Source organism: Macrobrachium nipponense, chromosome 7 (assembly GCF_015104395.2).
Source record: "Macrobrachium nipponense isolate FS-2020 chromosome 7, ASM1510439v2, whole genome shotgun sequence".
Classification (NCBI taxonomy): Eukaryota; Metazoa; Arthropoda; class Malacostraca; order Decapoda; family Palaemonidae; genus Macrobrachium; species Macrobrachium nipponense.
This window is the reverse complement of record NC_061109.1, coordinates 105,211,660-105,235,563: the sequence shown is the minus strand read 5'-3', so window position 1 is coordinate 105,235,563 and position 23,904 is coordinate 105,211,660. Positions and strand designations below refer to the sequence as shown.

The window sequence follows — 23,904 nt, the reverse complement described above, 5'->3', positions numbered from 1 at the left end:
ATATATATAATATATATATATATTTATAAGCTCTGTTCCTCTTAGTGGAGATTGGTACCAGTAATTAGCCTGCGTTCCTCAGTTATTCCTTTGGGAAGAAGGTTGCATGAACTTTTTTTTTTTTTTTTTTTTTAATACCCTGGTTGCGACCACTATAGTCGTCTAGCGTCCAGAAGTAAGTAGAGTGGTTAACATATTGGTTACACTGCTGAGGCGCATTGATTCTTTTTATAAGATTTGTCTGTCCTCCCATTCTTGCCCAGGAGTAAAACTTGTGTCCCTCGCTGGGTAGACGACAGTGGTGCTGTCGATTGCGCGCGCGCGCGCACACACACACACACACACATATATATATATATGTGTGTGTGTGTGTGTGTGTGTGTGTGTGTGTGTATGTGTATGTGTGTGTCCATGTTAGGCATAAAAACTCGTACAGCTTTCATTAAAAGATATCATTTTTCAAGAAGAGTCTTTCAATTAGTTTTCATATATAGGCTAATTAGTCTATATGTAATACATATCTTTTAAAAAATCATTGAAGTCTTACGGTAATTATGTTATTTTAGAGTAAAAAGGGTTTTTCTGTATCCAAAGATGTTTTTTTTTTTGTGTGACGATTTTAAATGTGAATTAGAGCCGTTTATTTGACGACTGCATTCATTATAGATATTGTACACGAAGAGTGGTTATGTATGATTATTATTGAAGTTGGGCAAAGAAATTCAAATTTTATATATATTGATAGGTGTGGGTTGCTGGTCTTCTGGAGGTTTTGCAATTTACAAAATCACTGTTCGGGTTATTATTGTTAAAATCCACGATGTAGTCATTGTGGTATGAATGTGGCAGTGACTGATGTGCTGTTGGTGGGTGTTTTCTTTGGAACCGCCCTCTTTTAGGGAAAACAGGATAATGTTCAAAAATATTATCTCCAATATTAAATTACTCTCTTCACACATTTCTAACATCGAGAAAGGCTGGACGTGTACGTATTGCCGCTTAAGAAAAAGATAAGGTTACTTGAGGGCTACGTACTTATATTCTTGCCTGGGAAGGCATTTTTATTTACCGTCTTATTGTTGAATCATGCCGTTTCTTCCATTCTGTGCATAAGTGTGCCTGTATTTTATTTCTATTGTTTCAACGGTAAAACCTAGTCGACTTTTCGTAATTTGTTATATTTTTATACTTAATTTTCTAAACCATATATATATATATGTATATATATATATATATATATATATATATTGACAATATTTTTTACTCTAATACTCAGTTTCCTTACTTATTTACTGAAGTAGAAACCTCGTACTCTTTATCAGTATTTTGCGTACTCTTCGTGAAATAATTCCCAAAGGAATGGGTCAGGCAGGGGTAGGTGTGTCCTGGCATCTTCGATAGACTGAAGGAGAATTCAGTGGTGCATACACTATTGTGAAGATAATGTCATGTGCCAGAGCGATTTTCTCGTCTTTTTCCAAGATTTCTTTCAAGAATCATGACTCTCAGGAGTTTCGTCAAACTGACATTCAACTTACGTGCGCTATTGTGAAAGTCGCCCTTTCCATGAGCTGTTTTACCCTCCACAGATCCAGTTCTTCCAGGGTTTGGCCGATTCGACAAAATTCGAGCGACATGAGTAATATTTGTGTCACGCTTCGCCATGGACAGTAAAACTAATAATGTCAAATAACCGACTTTTTCATTATCATATAAAATGTGTATCTTAACTGTTGTCTTTACTTATTGTTTAGGAGAATTTAGGAAAGCTCGTTTTTGGTTTAGCTAAGCTCATTACCGTCAGAAATGCACATATTGGTATGATATATATATATATATATATAGTTTGATTTTTATATAACTAATGGTCCCGAACTCGCCTGCAAAAATCCACAACCCAGTCCAAGAGGCCGACAACTCTTCGCTAGACACTACTTTGTGGGTGTGATCCGTTGTATCTTTATCCCTTACAAGGGCAATGTCCAGGTTGTACATTGCGCTATTACTGTTGAATGGTTGAAGTGTTGTTGAATCTAATGCAGAAACTCCCACAGCATTAGCCGCTTCATCAGCTTGCGTAGAAGGCTCCATCCCTATACGCAATTTTTCAGACTCCCCTTCACACCAAACTAGGCTGTCTGCGTTTTGTTAATTGCTTCGCCCTCATCATGAAAACTATTAGATGTTCACAGCAGTTTATCAGCAATACCAGACATTCACACTTACCTTCACATTGCTTCACTAGATTATATCTAGCTTTTTTGCGGGGAAGGGTGGGGGCCGGGGTGTATGGGCTAATTATTCCATCTATACTGTTTTCCTCCTACTTTCAAGTTTTCACATGATTGTTTCGTAACATAAACTTTATTGAAACATCTTCTTCCTTTCAGTGTTGCATCTCAGAGACGAAAACTAGTGACAAGTCAGACTTATATTGTGATAGATATCAAAACCGAGCACGGCGTTGTATTTGGTTATGTAGAAGATTATCTACTCGGACAGGGGTTAAGAAGCATCGTTTTGTTTCTTTAAAAATCTCTTTTTGCTATTTTTATTACTCTGGCTTACAAGTGATTCGGTCCGATATATAGAATAATTTTAAAAATGAGAAAACTTGAAATCTTTTATATGCTTTCAGAGGATTAAAAGAAATTCCCTTTCATTTATTGAAGACATGTTGCACAGAAATATTTTTGTAAACACTAGGGAGGAGGCTTAATGTCCATCCCTAAAAAAAATAATAAATAAGCCATAAAGGTAGAAAACAAAGGAAAAGTCGTATTGTCTTAACGACGTCATAAGGATTTATAATCTCACAAAATAAGTTTAACCTTTCTTGTTCGAATTGCGTCAGAAAAGCACCGCACGCTTAATGGATACGTTACCTGTCTAATATAATATATTTTTTCATTTGTACGTCCTTATTGAGAAGAGTTTTTTTTTCCATGAAAGTCCGCCTTGTTAACTATTCTAAAGACTAATAACGAAATGATTTATTATTTCCGTTGTGAATGTCATTGTCCTGTATTAGTGTAGGTTTGCATTACACACTTTCATTTTCATTTTGTTTTCACTGTTTCATACACTGTTATCTCATTTTCCGTCAAATTATGTTTGCTTATATTAGGAAATTCACTATTCCGTTCGTGAAAAGGAAGTTCATTCTTCCCGGTGTTCATTTTCAGTATGAAAGAAATTTGGTCGTGATGCAAAATTCTCGTTAGAATTTTGGTGAAATTGAAGGGAGAGTAGTTTGGGTGCTCTGCGCGCTCACTGAAGATGCTGCATGATCTGAAAATTATGGGTATAATAATAAGCGTTCTTCAGATAGTTACGAACAGAGGGCATGCAGGGCATATTCGATCACATCCTTATCATATCGCATATTTCCTATGCTCTGTGTCTCCCACGAAGTAAGCTACCGTTTGAACCCCTTATTGCGCTTAGTAGCACTCACAGTTTCAGCTTTCAGTATAAATTGATCGAGGCCAGGAAGAAAAAATGCCTGCAGTTAAATGCCTGCAGTTGAACCGCTTCCGGACGTTAGGCTGATTGATTTATTTGTTTTTATACTTTTACCTTAAATCTTCGAGGTGTCTTCGGTTTCTTTTGAATAGTCCTGTGGATTATAGATTTAATGTTCTTTGACCTTTTTTTTCAAGATTTCCCTTTTTCGTCTTTCAGAAGACTTTTGATGTTAATTTTGAGCACCATGTTCGGAAAGAAAGGTAAAAAAAAATATAGTTGATCTTCTATAGGATTACTCAGTACAAAAATATGTATATATTTATCGGTTTTCTTTTTTATTCTGAGATAGTTTTAGGTTATATTGGTTGCCTTTGTGTTTTTGTACATATAAAGGGAAATGTTCAATTGGTTCCAGAGACTGTAAAGCGGTGTGACTAGAAACTTAGATCAATTATGCGAAGTGCAATAGACAAAGAGCTCTGCTGCGATTTGTTTTTCTCGTTTATCGTTGGCCCTCATTGCTATGATTAAATATTCGATGCGAGTCCAATTTGACGAGACTAACTATTTGTGTTTATGGTATCGTATGTGATTGAAACATTCCTCAATAAGCAGTATCGATTTAACGACCACAGTAAAGTAGCTCAGAGTGGTGCATGAGCTGACGAGGTAAAGATTCGGTTCGAACTCGTGCGCCGTAAAATCGAAGAAAAGATTTGAAGAATGCGTCCGAGGAAAAAATGCTGATTGGTTTTCAGATACTCAACGTCTATGGTACGTGCAGTAAATCATGGTTTGCGATGAAGACTGTTAAAAAAAGTAGCTTTGTACCATGATCGCCACATTAGACTGTTCAGATATTACTTGAATTCTCTCACCCTGTTTCTCTCCGCGTGCGCAGGAATACTTACACATAGAAAGTAGATGCGCATAAGTAGATTTGTATTTGTATATATTGAAGCAGGGGTATGTTCTTTATAATTAGAAGGATATTTTATTTCCATCAAATTTGCATACTTTATATTTTAAAGATACTTCACGTGTTTCCTACGTTAAAAGTAACTAATTGGTTTCTTGTCTTCTTTAATAATTCACATACGGTACCCTTTTTTTGTTCTTAGTCAAATAGCCTTCTGAGATATTATCCTGGTTTGAAATTTGCGATAGTGGCCGTAACATTTGAACTCGTGTGAACTATATGAAAACACATGCTCATAACCATTTATAATATATATATATATATATATATATATATATATATATATATATATATATATATATATATATATACATACACACATCATACATATAGTGAAGGAAAAGAGGACCACTATAAATTATTTTTTTCATTAGAAAAAGCAGCTTACCTTAGCAATAGTTTTACTTATATGTATGCATGTATGAATACATACATATAATGTGTGTATATATATATATATATATAATATATATATATGTGTGTGTGTGTGTGTGTGTGTGTGTGTGTGTATGTGTATGTATATATATACATATACGTTCAGACATACAAACACATACATACATACAAGTAAAATTATTACTAAGGTAAATTGCTGCTTCTAATAAATCAAAGTAGATCTGTAGTGGCCCTCTTTTCCTTTACCATATAAAAGCACTAAATCTTGATTTGGCCGTTTTCTTTCCCTTTGAATCATCTACAGTATTTTAATTATTATTATTATTGATACAGAGGAAACTTTGTACTCGAGAAATTTATTTGTTTTAGCTACTTATTGGGAGAAACTTTACTTTTCATGAACAATGACGTTGAGGTCAGATGTTTTCACAAAATGTAGTGTTATGATATTTTACAGTAAAATAAGTTAAAAGAAACTTCAGGCAGCTGGAATAGTCAGATAGTTAGTGTCGCTCCTTCCTTAGTGACTTGACGGTCCTTGATGGCCAGCCGGGTTGCCGCCCGGTGTTGTTTATTGTGAGTAGCACCTCGGAATCCAGCGGAAGGTTTTGTTTTGTCTGGTTTTCGTATTGAACTCATTGTCTTGTAAATCAGTTATCAGACCAGGCCGTTGTACTTGTGGTAAGGTAGGCAGAAGAGTATTCGTTGTATCGAATAGAAGAACAATTTTTTTTTTCTACTGACCAGGTTTAATTTTAACTATCACAGCAATTTTTTTCCCAGTTACTAGATTTATTTGAGCCCAACTCTATCAGAAATGTTAACGCTTTTTTGCTGATGATAAAGATATGAAAATATCTCCTTATTTTCAAGTTGCTATAGAGAATTTTGGGAGCTGGTATTATCTTGGGATTGCATGAAGTTCTACCCGCGTATATGAGAAGTGTTGGCTGGGTCATGGAAATATTAATATACCGAACTTTTGTTTGATTGGAGGAACACCAGAAATCGAAGAAACCTGGCTGTTGTGAGTAGTTATGGAATTGGAATTAGTAGATTTAGGTAATACCTCCGCGTCGGGCATATCTTTGGAAATTACAGTTTCCTATAGTATTAGGTTGCTTATTAAGAATATGCCGTTATTTTTGGGGGACGACTGTAATTAACCCCCAGGGGCTACTACTAAACACGACAAAATACATTGGACGCCCCAAACCCTAGTGGCTTTCGTATTCGCGGTACCGTTCCTTGCAGTCCGTGCGGAGTTATTGCCTAGAATTACCATGGAATTGCCTGAATTTGTAAAAGGCAGTGTATTGTCGACTAGGATGACGAATTACACTGCTTTAAAAGTTTAAGATTAAATGTTCTTAAAATTAACTTTGCATTGGAGTTTATTGTCCGTAGCTTGCTTTGATAAATTTTGTCAAACCTTTCGCTTTCGAAAGATACTCTTAGCATTAATGATTTTGATAAATGTGCACAAGAATGCCTCCTAATCACTATACGTACAGTACAGAAAACCTACTGAGATATACATCTGCCATTTAACGTTGATGCATAATTTTTTTTATGCATTGTGGTTGACTATTCAGAATCGTCCCAGTAACAGTTATAATATTTTCCACATTAGCCAGTAAGCCGTAATTAGGAATCCGTGAAGACATAGTTTTCGATTACCGCAGTTTTTAACTTGAATTTGAGCGATATCGGGACGAAATATTTTAGTTAACTCTGTAATACTGTAATTGTAAAGTGCATGGTTAATTTGTGCTTGAGGCTATTCTGACCTTTATTGTTTATGCAAGGAATTTTTGGCTGGAGAAAAATAAAAAGCGAGTGCAATGCACTCTGCGGGCAGGAAGGTCGAAAAATACAAACAGTTTATGCAAGCCAGTTGTAACAATCTATCAGAATTTTATATGAAATGAAATTGTATCAACGGCAGTGAAAGGGATGCACCCTAGCCTAAGCCGAATGCTTCCCCTGCCTATTCTTTGCCACAATGATCACAGAGTAAAATAGAGGGATGCGTCTTAACCAGATTTATCTTAAGCCACTTTGGGGGTATAGTTGAGGAACCACCTAACCTGACTTACAGCCCCAGAGGTTTATTATAACATAACTTAGCCAATGACGCCGGTTCTCTCTCTCTCTCTCTCTCTCTCTCTCTCTCTCTCTCTCTCTCTCTCTCTCTCTCTCTCTCTCTCTAACTGGGTGTGTGTGTACCCCATCTTAGAACTTACGATACGAGGAAAGCAAGTGAAAATTAATCATCCTGGAATACACAACGCTTTCAATCAAATCTTATTGCATTTTAGGTATCCTGTAGTAGTCAAAATAATGATAAAGGTATAAGGCTAATAATTCGATTCTTTATCTGCTTTGGTCAGACCAATTGGATGGTTTATGTTGTCAGTGTTGATAGTTTTAGATAATAGTTTATGATAAAATGCAGTTTTGTTTTAGGCACAGTGAAGACATTCAATTTTTAGCTATACTTACTTTTAAGTGATTGGTTTCTATATTTTTTTTTTCAGCGTACCCACGTTCCAGGCGTTACAAGAAGAGACACTTATCAAAATTGCCGATGTCCTGGAAGAGGTAAGTAACGTGTCAGTGCCATTCGTTGATTGCAAGGCTCTTTTGTTATCATGGCTTTCTGTCTCGGAGAATTTTGGCTCTCACTTCAAATTCTTATATAGGTTATGAGTTTCGCACTGTCTAGCCTAGTGGACTTGATATCAGTTTTTCAGCTTCGGAGAAAGGACCGCAAATTATAAATGAGAGGGAGGCGTACTTACTCTTTGAAACCACCTCTAGGGTAGTTCCCATTATAAAATTATTTCGAAAAACTTAATCTCTCGTAGCGTGATAATATACATGTGGGCTTTTTTTTTTTACCCTAGTTTTAAACAGTATGTTAATTGAATTGCCATTCAGGGGTATAGTAAGAGAGACTATCTTTGAAGTGCATTTTGCCGCACATGTCAAGATTTTAAAGATTCTTTCATACTTGTGCATAATGCCTTATGTATGTTGAAATGTTAACATCATTGCTTGTCCCTGTACTTTATTGGGATTGGTTTTCAGGTGCTGATGATAAAAAAAAAAATCTGGGGGCATATCATTCGTATTTACTCCCTGGTCATAGCTGTAACTAATGTTATTACCTTGTTTTTAACGTTGACCTATATAAAAAAATGAGCTCATTTTCAGACCGAGAATGGTCATCTTGTTAGTTGTTTTACTGTAGAATTACTATTACAGATGTGGTGCCTGGTTTTTGTCAAGAATGTTGGGCCAAGTATTAGAGATGAATTTGGACTTGAAGGATGAAAAGGTTCTCTGGAATAACTCCCGTATTGTTTATTTAACATAGTAACGGGAACTCTTAATGCTGAAGGTAGACTTTCAAAGCGTGACATTTATTTCCTTTTTGAAGTCCTTGGCTTCAACGTCATGCCATTAACGTCTGTTATACTTGAAATTAATATTTTATGTTTGTTGGTCTTTGAAATCTAGCAATCGGCAAAGACTGTTGACATACTACCCAGCATACTGGCACTATTGATTTTTAACTGTTCCTGCCAGGATTACGTTCTTAGTTTAAATGTATGTTACATAGGCGAGGATATCAAGCGTGGCTCCGGTCAAGGCTCAGGGTAGGTGTCGAGACCTGTTTAACATGGATTTCACTCACGAATCGGCGCTAACAGACGCGCTTGCTTGCGCACTCACACATACAGAGAGAGAGAGAGAGAGAGAGAGACGAGAGAGAGAGGAGAGAGAGAGAGAGAGAGAGAGAGAGAGAGACCGACCTCTCACACACAGACGCACAGAATGGGGGAGAAAGAGATAATCATTATAACGTGTCCTCACAAAGAAATGCCGTTCTCTGAAAGGAGACAGTTGAAGGATTTCTCCCTCTCTCACCGATACACACGATGATTGTGCATCAGTATGATGTGAAAAACAAGTTTGTGCATCAGTATGATGTGAAAAACAAGTTTCGATGTGTATCACTGTCAATTTTAATATTTATATTTGTTGTGAGTGATGAAATTTTATCAGCATAAAATGGTTACTGAGAAAGCTGTATTGGATCAAAACTTTTTAATGTACTTTAGCTCCAACAATCTCTTGCTCAAAAAAAGGAAAAAAAAAATAGAACTCTTAAGTATGAGCAACCAGAAACATTTTACGAGTATATCCCTTTCATAGTTTCGTGACACCTGGTTTCCATTAGTGCCAACTGGAAGCTAAGTAAACAGTGACTGGTTTAATATTTTTTTAGTAATTAATTTTTATGGTCGTGCGCATTATTAGCTGGGTTAACTGAAGTCTCAACGGGATTCAGTGAATGTTTTCACGATCACATGAAAACATGTTCCTATACTGAACTGTATACAGGTCCGTGTACGTAGTAGTATCCTTTTTCTCTCTTTCTCAATCATATGTTATTGAATTGTTTGGTGTCTGCATTATTTAATTATACTGTTTGTCGTCACAACTCCTTTACAAAAACTCCTTTGCAAAATCCTCTGCCCCTTCGAAAAAGAACCTCGGTACTAAATATTCTCTCTCTCTCTCTCTCTCTCTCTCTCTCTCTCTCTCTCTCTCTCTCTCTCTCTCTCTCATATACATCCATTCATATATTTTTTCAGCATAAGGGGTTTTCCCTGATATTTGGTGGCTCTTGCAAAAAACACAACAGAAAATTCCCTGTATTTTCCATATTTTTAATTTGGTGAACCGTTGACGAATTCCCTGTGCAGGAATATTAGAAACATTTGCCACTTCATACACCTGCACTGACGGGTCATCAGCAGATTGTCAGAATCCCTCCCCCCCCACACACGCACACTTAACCTCGGTTATTCTTATGCCACTTATAATTCACAAACAAAACTTCTCTACCGCTGCAACCTTTACTCCATACCACATATAAATTCCATAAAGGAGGGTTGATTAAACAACTCATTCATACGCTGTGATCTCGGCGTCCATAACTTCCTTGCTTTGTCTGTGTGTGACTCGACTCTTCTCTCAACGTAAGATGATCTTATATACTGACATCAAATACCTTTACATATCACCTTCTTCTATTTCCCCAATTTCCATCTTCCGTGTTTCCATTTACCGTCTCTCAACTTAATCCTGAATATATATTTAGCTAGTCTACCAAAGTCTGTAAGGGTTAACTTCCACCTTCGTGCTTCCTTTAGAAATATATTTTTCGTTCTTATTTCTCATGCGCGGACTAATGTCCCAGTCAAGGCCGTCTGCCAAGATTTATAGTGCATAGATCTAAACGTATCCTTTTTTATGTAGTTTTTGTGGAAACAAAAGGGTTTCAAGTGTGTCCTTCCTGAGAGAGAGAGAGAGAGAGAGAGAGAGAGAGAGAGAGAGAGAGAGAGAGAGAGAGAATTTTCATGAATTCAGTAAGGACTCTTCGAATGGCCATGGTAACTTAATCTCGAAGCGTAAATGGTATTAGAAATTCTGTTTGAGAGTAACTATAAGTTGTGTAATCCAGGAAGAGATTTTGTAATTTAACATGCAACAAGATTTAAAAGAAAACTTCGTTTCTAGCAGGTTAATGCGAGGGTAGTCTTTTACTTCATGAACAGCGTGTTTTGCGCTGTGAACAGACTGCAGTCGTAATCAACTCGGAGCTTTTGGGATAATTGTGTGTGTGAGTTTCATTTAGAAAGTATTCAGGTCACGCAATTCTGCCTCCGAGTTCTAATTCACTTCATTACCTTAGCGAAAGACTAATATGTTGCTCTTCGCGAATAAATTATTTTTTAAGAATGATTTTTTCAGTGTAGTTCATGAATTCGTTATGGTATGTATTTGCGCATAATGTAATTTAAATAATTGATACGTGAGTAATTTTATTGACTAATCCAAATTGGAAATTAGAAAGTGACTAGAGTATAATTTAAAAGGAAGATTATTACTTGAATCCGCTTATCACCTCGATAGTTACTAAAATAGTTCTGAGCTGTGTTAAGCCAGCTTTCATTTCCCATAGTCGTTAATATTGGAAACTGCGGTTGACTGTTGTTACCAAGGAAATAATTCCGTGGTGAGTGAATAGTTCATGAATGAGAGGCCTGTGTAATGCCCAGCGACCTGCTTGCATCCTGAAACTAAACTTTTCTACCTTTTGGATGTTGTGGTTGTTAATGGTTGTGCTGTTAGGTTAGTCCAAGTTGTCTGTGTTCTTTTATTGTAACCTCTGTTGTCCTTTATTACTTTTTCCTCTGTCCACTTGCTTGATTACCATCTTTGAAATTGTTGTATCTCAGATAAGATGCTCTCTCTCTCTCTCTCTCTCTCTCTCTCTCTCTCTCTCTCTCTCTCTCTCTCTCTCTGTTCCAGAAGTTTCTTCTCGACACTGATGAATAAAGTACATTTTTTGCCTGTAGTATTTAAGTTTCGTTAGTTTTACTTATATCAGAAAATGGTTACCTTTTGGTTTCTTAATCCTTTCGACCGTAACTTCTCCGTTTTCTTAGGACCCTGCGTTTTATTAACCATTTTTCCACATTTGCTTTTGGCTTGTCAGTTCCTTTGCTACCATTCTAACAACGCCCACGTGAAAATTTAATTATGATTTTCGTTCTTCAGCTGGTCCAAAAACAAACTTCACTTTCTCCTTCCAGAGTAATACGTATTAAGGCTCGGAATTTTCGTGGTAGAGTTTAGTGTAGTGTTTTAATGTAATTTTATTAATTTTGATCATCCATGTGTTGTATATATGTGGACATGATATATCTTGGAACGATAAATTTGTCTCACAAACACTGAGCAGTAGTTTTACGGTTCTATTCACATGACGTCGTTTGACTTTAATCGTCATACTTATTTTTAATTTCTCGCCTCACAAGCGAAAATACCTATACTCTGTTTTTTTCATCTGTCCATCCGCCTGTGGTGTTTTTGTATAGTGACACTGCGTCCCGGGCTTTAAATAGTTACGCTGTGTGTAAGTTTTAGGTAAATAAAAGGATATCTGGGTGTACATTTGCAACTGAAAAGTGTTTTAATAATTTACTATATGCGAATTACACCGTTAATATTCGAAATAGGAAATTATTTTAATGGTTGAATGTAAGCTAATGTAACTATCTAAAGCCCGGGACGCAGTGTTACCATACAAAAACACCACAGGCGGATGGACAGATGAAAAAAAACAGAGTATAGTATGGTCAACCTAGACCAGAAAAGAAGCCCTGGTCCCGTTCTCTGTAATGCTCTGTTGACTCAATCATTAAATTAAGTAATAAGACTTTTGGAGTGAAGGGAGAATTTAATGTAGTGTTGATTAGGTAGACTGCTTTCGAAGCATTAATTATGGAATAATGGTAGACTGCAGTGTTGGAGTAGTCGAAGCATTTAGTCATGGAATGGTAGTAGACTGCAGTGGATTGCAGCTGTTGGAGAATGGGAAAGCATTTAACTATGTATTGGTTGTAAGTAGACTGCAATGAATTAGAAATTATTAATGGGAGGCCCTTGACTATAAACTAGTAGTTATAGCCTGCAGTGTTGGGGAACGGCAAAATAATTGTGCGCTTATGGAAAGTAGAGTAGTGGATTACGGCTATTGGAAAAAAGAGAAGCGCCTAATTGCTGCAGCTGCTGGAAAATGGTTTGCACTTACTTATGTCTTGGCGGTTAGTAGACTGCTGTGGATTCTTCTTGTTTAGGGATGGAAGTATTCAGTTATGCAAGTGTTTGGGAAGGGAATAGCGCTCAGTTGTATGCTTGTGGTTAGTAGGCCAGAGTGAATTGCAATTACCGGAGAAGGGGAAGGCATATTATGATTAATTACCAGAGGTTAGTACACTAGTGACTTGTAGCTGGTGGATGGGGGTGGGGCAATTAATTATTTACTAGTGTTAACTAGCCATAGTGGGATGCTGCTATTTTTGTGTGTGTGTGTATAGGCGTACGTATAATTTATATATATGTAATATAGATATATAAAGCACTCTTTACCCAATGAAAGAATCCAGGAATATGTATATATATATGTATATATATATATAATATATATATATATATATATATGTATGTATTATGATACGAATACGATATATATATATATATATATATATATATATATATATATATATATATATATGTATTACTGAATCACGAAAGTTTGGAACGTGTTAAATCCATAAATAAAGGTATAAGCCACAAAGGAAAAATAAACGGAATTTCCGCAAGATCTTGCAACGTTCAACATCCTTTACTTAGCAGATAAACTAACTTACATGAGGAATTGACAGTACAGGAAAGCTCGTATAACTGACAGATAGGGATTATAAGGAGATTAGTACCTAAAATCCGGGACACCTGGAGAAAGAGTAACCTTTCCAAACAAGCATAAACATGGGTACAATTTAAAAAACAAAAACAAAAAGATTAAGTCAATCTGCTCAGACATAAGGGCAAGAGAATTAAAGGATAATATAGGGCGACAGCTATTCAGAACTTTGGTAAACAAAAACTTATTCACAATACAAATTCACAATACATATTAAACATACATATATAACGAAGATCTCTATGGCAACTGATTTATATTTAGGTCTGTAATTATATCTTTTAGGTCATTCTTAAACATGTTACAAATGCAAGGGTCTAAATGAAACAGGCCACGACTTATATTACAATTACAATGTGAAGTAAGTTGTATTATAGCAGATTCTAAAAGATTTCGTGATCAGACATCTTTTGACCTTGCAATTACTGAACTTCCAATCCAATTTATTCGGTGGTTGTTTTCACTTGAATGAATGAATATTGCATTAGATGTTTGCCCAGTTTTTACAGAAAATTTATGCTGGCTTAATCTTACTTCTAAGCCCTTGCTCGACTGTCCGAGATAAAAAGAAGGGCAGCCCAACCCACACATGGAATTTTATATATTATGTTGTTGCTTTCCCTGGGGCCATTTTTTATTAACATTCCTTTTAGTGTGTTATTATAGGAAAAAACAAGGTTGACCTTGGCATGGCAATGGGAAACCCTTTATCACCACTCCTCTCAAACTTGCACATGGAATTCTTTGAAAAACGCTACTTACCTAATATTCATATTCCTGTAAAGTGGTATAGATATGTTGATGAAATTTTAGCTGTTCTACCTGCTGGTATTGATGTAAATGATTTACTCTCTAAATTAAATAACCAGGTACCATCGATTAAGTTTACTCTAGAATTGGGAAAAGACAATTGCCTCCCTTTCTTAGATGTTTTGATACACAGAGAACTATTTCAATGTAAATTCAGCATTTACAGGAAACCAACCAACAACTTAACTTATGTTCATTTCTATTCAGGCCACCATCTTAACATCAAAATATAAATTTTTTCTTCTATGTTTTTACGAGCATTGCGCATTGTCAGTCACCAATATTTGGATCAAGAAATTGAATACATAAGAAAAATAGGGAAAGATTAATGTTATCCTTCACATATATTAGATATTTGTCATAATAAAGCCCACAAAAAGTTTTATAGTGTAAGTAACACGGAGAAAGAAAATTCTAAGAACATTCTTAGTTTACCTTATTTTAAAGGATTTTAAACCATTAAATCATTGTTAAAAGCCTTTAAGGTCAACATTGTTTTTTCCTATAGTAACACACTAAAAGGAATGTTAATAAAAAATGGCCCCAGGGAAAGCAACAACATAATATATAAAATTCCATGTATGGGTTGGGCTGCCCTTCTTTTTATCTCGGACAGTCGAGTAAGGGCTTAGAAGTAAGATTAAGCCAGCATAAATATTCTGTAAAAATTGGGCAAACATCTAATGCAATATTCATTCATTCAAGTGAAAACAACCACCGAATAAATTGGATTGGTAGTTCAGTAATTGCAAGGTCAAAAGATGTCTTACCACGAAATCTTTTAGAATCTGCTATAATACAACTTACTTCACATTGAAATTGTAATATAAGTCGTGGCCTGTTTCATTTAGACCCCTTCATTTGTAACGTTTAAGAATGACCTCAAAGATATAATTACAGACTTAAATACAAATCAGTTGCCATAGAGATATCTTCGTTGTATATGTATGTTTAATATGTATTGTGAATAAGTTTTTGTTTACCAAAGTTCTGAATTGCTGTCGCCCTATCTTATCCTTTAATTCTCTTGCCCTTGTGTCTGAGCAGATTGGCTTAATCTTTTTGTTTTTGTTTTTTAAATTGTACCCATGTTTATGCTAGTTTGGAAAGGTTACTCTTTCTCCAGGTGTGCCGGATTCTAGGTACTATTCTCCTTATAATCCCTATCTGTCAGTTATACGAGCTTTTCTGTACTGTCAATTCTTCATGTAAGTCAGTTTATCTGCTAAGTAAAGAACGTTGAACGTCAAAAGATCTTGCGGAAACTCCGTTGTTTATTTTTCCTTCGTGGCTTATAACCTTTTTAATATATGGATATCTATATATATATATAATAAATAATATATAATATACATATATATATAGATATATATATATATATATATATATATATATATATCTATATATAATGTGTGTGTGTGTGTGTGTGGTGTGTGTGTGTGTGTGTGTGTGTGTGTGTATGTGTGAGTGGTTGAAAAATAAATCTTCGACGTGGATTAATTGATAAGATGTTGCATGAGCCATGATTTTACCCTCAAGACCCGCTTTTGTGATTTCAGTAGATCGTGTTTGCATCACACAAAACCGCACGGCGGACCAAGTCCGAGAGAGATTGCCTTGAAACATGACAAATCAATGCGAAAGCTCATCAGACGATAAAAGAATTGCTGCTGGTGGAACGTATTGCCATTTAGTGGGACGTTGAAAATGACCCCGGGCGTTGTCCAAGTTCCTCAATGGAATGACTTTTTCGCCCGTTCTCTGACTAATGTGAATAGCCCAGTTCTCGAAATTATACCGGGAATGTTCCAGCACGGGCTGTTTCTCCTACAAGCAGCCCATGAGTTTCTTTTATTTTTTTTTTTTAATCACCTCCTCCATGTTATGTCTGCAAGAGTCCCCTTTTCCCATCCCGAGTCACAAATGAATGGTTCAGACGCTCAGCGGGTAAGGTTCTCATCTCCTGAGCAATAAAAGGCACCGTGTGTACAACTTGATCCATCTTACGATTTGTGTCCATTTTGGTGATCATAAACTCTACTGCCCAGGAGGATTGTCTCTGTATTCGCGTAACCATTGACCACTTTTTATATAATCAACAGGTTACATTTTTTCTTTGGCTGTTTAATGGAGGCCACAAATGACGTACTTAAGTTTTGTAGTCATTTACAGACGGCTGACTGTCAAGGATGATGTGTAAGATTTGATAACCTCATCCACTTGACTCGTTTGGCAGATAACTTTGTTTGTAAGAAGGATGAAGCGTTTCTTATATCAAAACCATTGTTTTATCATTATTCATTACTCAAAATAAATATTGAAAATGTTACACCCACAGAGTTCATAGTGTAATAAACTAGACCTCTATTGTATATTCCATTAGTTATTTCGTTTGGTATGATGTGATCATCATCATTAACGGTGTTTGATGAATATATTGTTAGCAATGTTTTAGTTGCCTCCATCTTTTTATTATTAGTGTAATAATAGGCTGATAAAATGACGGACAAGTTTAAATGTTGCAATTTCATCGTACTGATTGTATGATAGGTTCTTGTGTATATTAATTACTGAAATTCAAAACTACCTGAATAAACGTTATGTAGCTTGGTAAAGTATTTAGTAAAGGTGAAATTTTGTCCAGGCCTAATTTTATAAATGAAAACAGTTAAACTTTCACCGTACTAGTAAATTAAACTAGTTTTGGATGTACGGTACACACTATAGCGTTAGCATACTTTGCTGCGCAATAGCTGGCAATGATAGCAATAGATTATATGTCGGTGGAAAGGTGATTGATTAAATGGTTGGCTGGTTATGGTCATTGTCGGCTACTTCCGAACCCAGAAGGAGTTAGTACTAATCCTGTGGTCAGGGTGGGACTTTTTATGTAATTACATATATATATATATATATATATATATATATATATATATATATATATATATATATATATATATACATATATATATATATATATATATATATATATTATATATATATATATATATATATATATATATATATAAATATATATTTATAATTCCCTTTCGGGTACATGTTTTTCCCTCGATGGAGTGAGTTCTCTGTAAGTGGGCTATTTGTGGCTTAATATTCGAAAATGTTTGGACTAGAATAGGTTATAGACTATATATATATATATATATATATATAATATATATATATATATATATATAATAATATAATAATAATAATAATAATAATAATAATAATAATAATAATAATAATAATAATAATAATAATAATAATAATAATAATAATAATAATAATAATAATAATAATAATAATAATAATAATAATAATAATAATAATAATAATAATAATAATAATAATAATAATAATAATAATAATAATAATAATAATAATAATAATAATAATAATAATAATAATAATAATAATAATAATAATAATAATAATAATAATAATAATAATAATAATAATATATTATTTCTTGCTTACTTGTAAAACCAGGTTTGAAGAGAGTTCCGCGTCTATGTTTTGGTGCCATAAACCGTTTAATTAATGCTGTACACTCCTGGTGATATTTCACGTTTTCAGTAACCTTTTAATTCATCTCTCTCGGTTTTGTTTTGTTTATGTTGACTGCCATGACATTTCACTTTCTTAGACGAGTGGTTTTCTGGTGTCCGTTTTATATAGGGGTGTAACGTGTGAATGAGCGTTTGTGTTTTTTAATACTTCCTTTGATCTTGTCTGGTGTTTCAATAATAATATGGATTTTTAAATTTTCTCCTGTCGTGTTAGGCATCATGGAAAAATCAAATTAAATGACTTGGAGACGTACATGGTTATCACTGGGAAAAACGAGATTCTTACCGTATTTCCTTATTTTCAATTTTAATTTTTCTCAAGTTTTTAGTGTAATGAAGGTGGGAATGCTATACAAAAGGCACATACGGCATTGTTGTCCTGAGTCCTCATTAATCCCCCAGTTATGTAAAATTAATAAAGTGAATGCCCCCATCCACAGGTGTACACAATAATATGCATCATCCAGAATGATTGTCTGCGTTAACCTAAAAAAATAGATAAAAAGAAAAATTAACTTGCTCGTGTCGAGTTTGTTGAATGAAGATCGGTGCAGCGGGATTCTTTCTAATACTTATTGTCCAAGTAAATATAAAACTAGAAAAACAAGTTACGATAGTTTGGTTCTTATGATTTCTATTCGTCGTGTTATTTTGAAGAATTTTGAAGAATTTATTGTCATGCATATGTGCAGTGTAGAAAATAATTTCCTATATTTTTTAACTTGTCTGACCACTTGAGAGAGAGAGAGAGAGAGAGAGAGAGAGAGAGAGAGAGAGAGAGAGAGAGAAATTAATAATATGCTGCCCCTCTATTTAATTATTGATATTTAGACAATTTCTGCTTACCTTATTGTAATTTAACGTGTGGTGGTACTAGATATTTTAAAACTAATGGTTACTGTCCGTTTTCTTGTTGAGTTTCGAAGTCATTAGGCATCATCCCTATTGTGATTTCAAGTAGATTACTAAGTTGCAGTGTCAATCCATGTTAAATATTCGTTGGTTATAACTTCTCTTCTGACTTCGCCGTGTCCAAATGATGGAGACCATTCCTGCTGTCGTGCCAGTCATTGAGAGTAGATAATTATATTGTAGGATACTTGAGGAGTCCTGTTAGGAAGAAAATGAAATCACGATTACAGCCGGTGTCTCCAAGGTGTAATCCCAACCCCCTTCGCCTCCCAAGACGTTCACTGACAACTTGAAAACTATGATGTCGTCTTTCACCAGCAAGGGTTTTTTATTTTTAGTTTAACCACTGGTTATGGACTTACCCGAATATCATACCTTCATTCACTTCATTGGGGCCATCTTCGCAAATTCTCCTTGTGTATAGTAACTGCGATTATGGATGTTAGTGTACCCAAGGCCGTTTGAACAAGACTCCTTGGCTTTGGCATAATTCACTTTTGTAAGTGTTTCTTACCTGACGCTCGATCTTCATTGGAGGTGACGTTGGAACTTTGCCTTTTTTCTTCTTTCACTGGAGTACCAAACACTCACGTTCTCTCCTTACTTTAATTTAGCATTTTTTAATCAGTGATTTCCTCTACATTTTGGTATTTCATCGTCTTCTGTCCGGATGACTGCACTCCTTCAACCTGTCCTTTATCTGTGTCTCGGGAAATTAAGTCAATTGAAATAGTTATAATTTGTCGTATGGCTTATATTTTTGTAACCTTTCGTGATGTGAAAATCAAACTTTTTCAAGTATTTATTTTGCAAAAAGAGTATAAAAGCTCTCGAAGAATAAAGAGGAGGACCTGTTTGAAGCACGTGTGATCATTCAGCTCTCTCGAACTCACCAGACTTGACACAGATAGGATTTATGCACACGTTTTCTCTTTGAACGTGAATCCAGCAGTTTCTGTCATCGGTAAATTTTGTCAATTGCCAGCTTGGCCACTTTCGTCGCATGGTAGGACTGTAGTCCACTGCCATCTCGTTTCGGCATCAGCATGCCATTACCAAGGCCTTACGTCAACCTTGGCCGTTACCCGAGATATCAAAGCACAATTTTTAGAAACGTGTCTTGCGTCATGCGCGTCTTTCTGTCAGGGGTTCTGCAAAAGCTACAGCCATAGTGTTTTGCCATTTTATACTGTCATTTTAAGTGAGAGTTCGATATTCATCTAGGACTCTACTGCTTTTGTTAGTAAGGTATTCCTCTCCAAGTCTTACCCACAGTACTTATGAATCATAACTATAAAAGGACTTCTAATATTCACATACGAGTAAGAATTTCATTGATTTGTGATTACCTGTTCATGTGAACATGCCGTATATTTTGATTGTAATTATTCTTTTTAGTTAATGAACGTCCTTTTTATTTCCCTAAAAATGATAAGTTATAGTTGTACGAAGGAGCTTATTTCAGACGGCAAATGTCACCGTCGCTTTGAAGCAATAGGTCAAAGGCTGCGCGCTGTTCTTTGCATGATTTATGACAGCTTTGTACATCCATTATTTATCGCATCGACCTGAAAATCTCTGTCAATTGGAAAGTTTCGCAAAAGAATTCCTTGAAATCAGAACCAGTCAAATTTTGTAAGTTTTTACCGGATGTCCGTCTCACGTTATTTAAGCAGAAAAATGCTTAATTCAACAACTATTGATGAAAATTTATGATAAAGGTATTTCTGGGTTATACAAGTACTCCCATTCTTCTTTTCAAGGAATCCTCTTTTACCTAGAAACATAATTTTGTGGTCAACATCATCATAGTTTATCAGTGCTTGAATTCCTTAGCTTTCACTTTGTAATTTTATCATTATTTTAGGATGAAGGGAAATTGGAACGTCAAATAACTTGATTGGCTTTCTGTGTACGTTAAAGATTCAACTGCCATTAACGGATGAAATGTCACGTTTTTGTCTTTGCAATATAGGTAATTTAACAAGGATTTCTTTGGAAATCACTTGTACTGCGTTAACTCTGTGCAGCTTTTCATTTCATGGTTCATGTGTGGATTGAAACTTTTCAGTTATTAGTATTGCGATATGGAGGAATCATATATTTTAAATATTTCTTACTTATTTTGAAGGGAAAGAATCTAGACGCAATAGCCTGTCATATAGCTGAATGAAAATCAAGACTCAAGATGGAATTTTAAATTATGTTCGTATCAGTATTAAGGAAGATGACGTTCAAGGAGTTAAAACTTAAATGAAAATTTTAATTAAATTTTAACTGGTTGCAAACTGAATTTGTTTTGGCAGGAAAGAAAAAAAAACTTGAATTGCCTCTGGGGTGCGCCTCGCAAATCTGTGCTTCAGTGCTCAAATCAGCAGTGTTGTAATGTTGCAAGAGTTACTGAACATAATCTTGGAAGACTGCCTTGCTTTAAAAAATGTCTTGATGAATAATCATTAATAAAGTGGACTATTGCAGCTCCGTTATTATTTATGTAACATTCATCGAAGAAAGCTGCAAGACTATACTAAATAATCGGGAATGTTAACAAAGGGTATCGCACCTCAGGATGGGATTACCTTCATATTGAGTTGAGCTGACTCCTGTCAGATAATATTTAAAATGTATTGACTCATTAACCCTCCAAGACTGGATGTTCAAAAGTATTTGAAAGGTTTGCTCTGCAAAATGCAGCGAACGAATGGAGTTCAACACATCACAGGTAAAGATGGTTGTAAATTATTTGAGCCAAGACCGCGCTACGAATGTGTTTTAGAGCCGCAAGATAGTAGAGTGCTGCAGTTCATATTTTCTTAGTGTATTGTTGTGTGGATTTGACAGCTAATATGGCAGTTGGTATGGGGCATCTCTTCTAATGTCTGTGCACTGACACTTAGTATGGGATATCTCTTCGAAAGTCTCAGCACAGGAAAGGATGTCTACTTTTATTTACTTGATATAATAATTTGCGCCTATATATATCATATATATATATATATATATATATATATATATATATATATATATATAATCATATCTATATTTCTATATCTATATATATATATATATATATAGATATATATATATATATATATCATATATATAATATACACGCGTGTATTTATATCGAGGATATGTTTAATTTTGAGGGCTTTTAAAGGATCAACACGTACAAGGTCAAAACACTTCCTCTGAATGTCTTTATACAATTTGCACCGTCTCTGTTTCAATAGGATGACAATGCTGCTAAAATTTATTTAAGGCAGAGCGACAAAGGCGAAGGAGGGAAGGGTGGAGTAGCTCCAAGGAACGGCGCCAACTTCGGTAATGCCTTTTTTCATGAGCCTTCAAAACCTGAAAATTTTAGGCAGACGCCTGTAATTCATGTGCAAAACACAGAGCTTACAAGATCCTCTACATTATGCTTTGGTGCTCGTGCGTGCGTATTTTTGTGTGCTCCCGCGCCGTCAAAAAAAGGAAATAAGAAACCAGTAGTAAGTCGGTTTTTCCTCCATCCTGCAACTTGATTTATTCTAATAAAGTTTTAAAAGTACCAGTCATCCTCAGTGTACTCTGGTGCTTATACCTTTCGATGAAAATGATTGAGTAGAATCCATCGACGTGTATGCCATACTCTGCCTCTGAGGGACCTCAGCTAGCAGCACTACCAGTACCAAAGTTACTGCCTTCCAACATTTTAAATTTTGTATTAGAATTTTTCTCTGCTTCCTTTTCATTTTTTGAAATCTTAAATCATTATGTTGTCTCTTGAAATATTTATTGCTTTTGGCGAACGCCAGATAGCATTCGATATTCGTTTTGTCAATATCGTGTACCATAATATCCAGCTTTGTGAAAAAGTGTCGAGATTGGCTCGTCAATTAGCATGAGTTACCGGAAGCAGCACATACGTTTCACAGGAAAGTCTTGACTTTATAGACGTTGGTATTTAGGTTTGTCGCTCAGTATGACTCGTTTTGTCTATAGAGTAGCACCTAACTGTCCTAACGCAACGAAACAAATGCCTGCGGTTGTGTATTGACAAGTTTCGAAAACTGTCCATAGATATCTTTAAAATTACCTTTAAAATTATTCAGGGATGTTTACACTCGAAGGCGTTAGTTGTTCTATTGAATATATATACTATACTTATTTCAATAAAGCCCTGCAAGGGGGCCTGGTTAAATGGCAGCACTGGCAGCTGGGAACCCGAGTTATCAAACTGGGCTGCACAAAGAAAGTGGGCTAGTGGGAGTATTTTAATGAGGGTCAGTAGGATCATTTCGATAAGGTACTGAAATGCGTTATTTTAGAACTGCGAGCAGTATGTAGAACAAGCCTCTGCAAAAACCCAACCGTTCACTTGACCTTGAGGCAAAAAAGCACAATCAAAATAAAAAGAAAAAAAAAAGGGGGGGGGGGGGAAGAAGTAATGCAACATTCCTGGAGGAGAGACCGAGATCTGGGTGCCTTGTCAGGTACCCTCGTGGCCTTGCTTAGCGCTTCAGTAGTGGGACGAGAACTTCATAATAGACCTCCAGCCATTTTATGTGGCACCAGGACGAGTTTAGGATTGCCACTTTCATCGGCCATTTTTATTTTTCTCCTCGATCGTCATGGTCACTAAAGTGAATTTGCCAATTTTTATATTTTTTCCTTTTGTATTTCGGAAAGAGCATTTTGCAAGGCTTTCCTAAAAGATGACCACGGTAGTATTAAAAGATTGTTGCTAACTTTCACAAATATAATTAGTATTAGAGTGGTCGGGAAGAAATAAAATCAAAGTAATTTGTCACCTCATCTGATTTTTGTGATTCTGGTGACTGAAGAATTATGGTTGTTGTTCCTTGTCCGAACTCTTGTCTAAGTTTCAGGGGCATACCAGCAAGTTCTGAATCTTGCAGTTTTTTCTTTTACCTAGATATTCAGACTTATAAATGGGTATTGTTGAGGTACGGTGACTCGAATGTTTGTCATTTGCTCTTGGCATGCAATTTGTTGTTTTTTCGAAGAAGTCGTGATTTGGATGTTTTCAATACCAGTTCTTTAATTTGAAATAACGATATCGCCTATTTTCTTTTTCCGTCGGTCCCAGTGTTGAACATTTCATGCTATAACATCCATCTAATTGTAGGGGAAGTTTACTATTGTGGAGAACAATAGTGAAAGCCCAAATATAACCCATTTCCCTCAAAAAGATTACGCAATTCATCCATTCAAGTTATGAATGAGAATAACACGAACTCGTGTGCTCGCTCCCCACGTTCCTCCAAAGTTGTCACTGGTGCTGGTCTTGGTGTCAGGCTTATCAGTCTATAATTAAATCGTGGATTTTTATTATAGTTCTATGAGTAGTTTCTTGTATACATTTGAATTACGGAAAACGCCCACGTCCTGTTGTTGCTCATTTAACAGGCTAC

At 35.4% G+C, this 23,904-nt stretch overlaps 1 protein-coding gene across 2 annotated transcripts in view; it reads left to right on the top strand.

Annotated features, from left to right (window-relative positions):
- LOC135217138 (cGMP-dependent protein kinase, isozyme 2 forms cD4/T1/T3A/T3B-like) overlaps nucleotides 1-23,904 on the top strand; it is a 679,403-nt gene that overhangs the window by 626,117 nt on the left and 29,382 nt on the right. For both annotated transcript variants that reach the window (XM_064252849.1, XM_064252848.1), the window contains one exon: nucleotides 7,384-7,447. In XM_064252849.1, coding sequence (XP_064108919.1) covers nucleotides 7,384-7,447 — 64 coding nt within the window. The remainder of the gene's footprint in view (nucleotides 1-7,383; nucleotides 7,448-23,904) is intronic.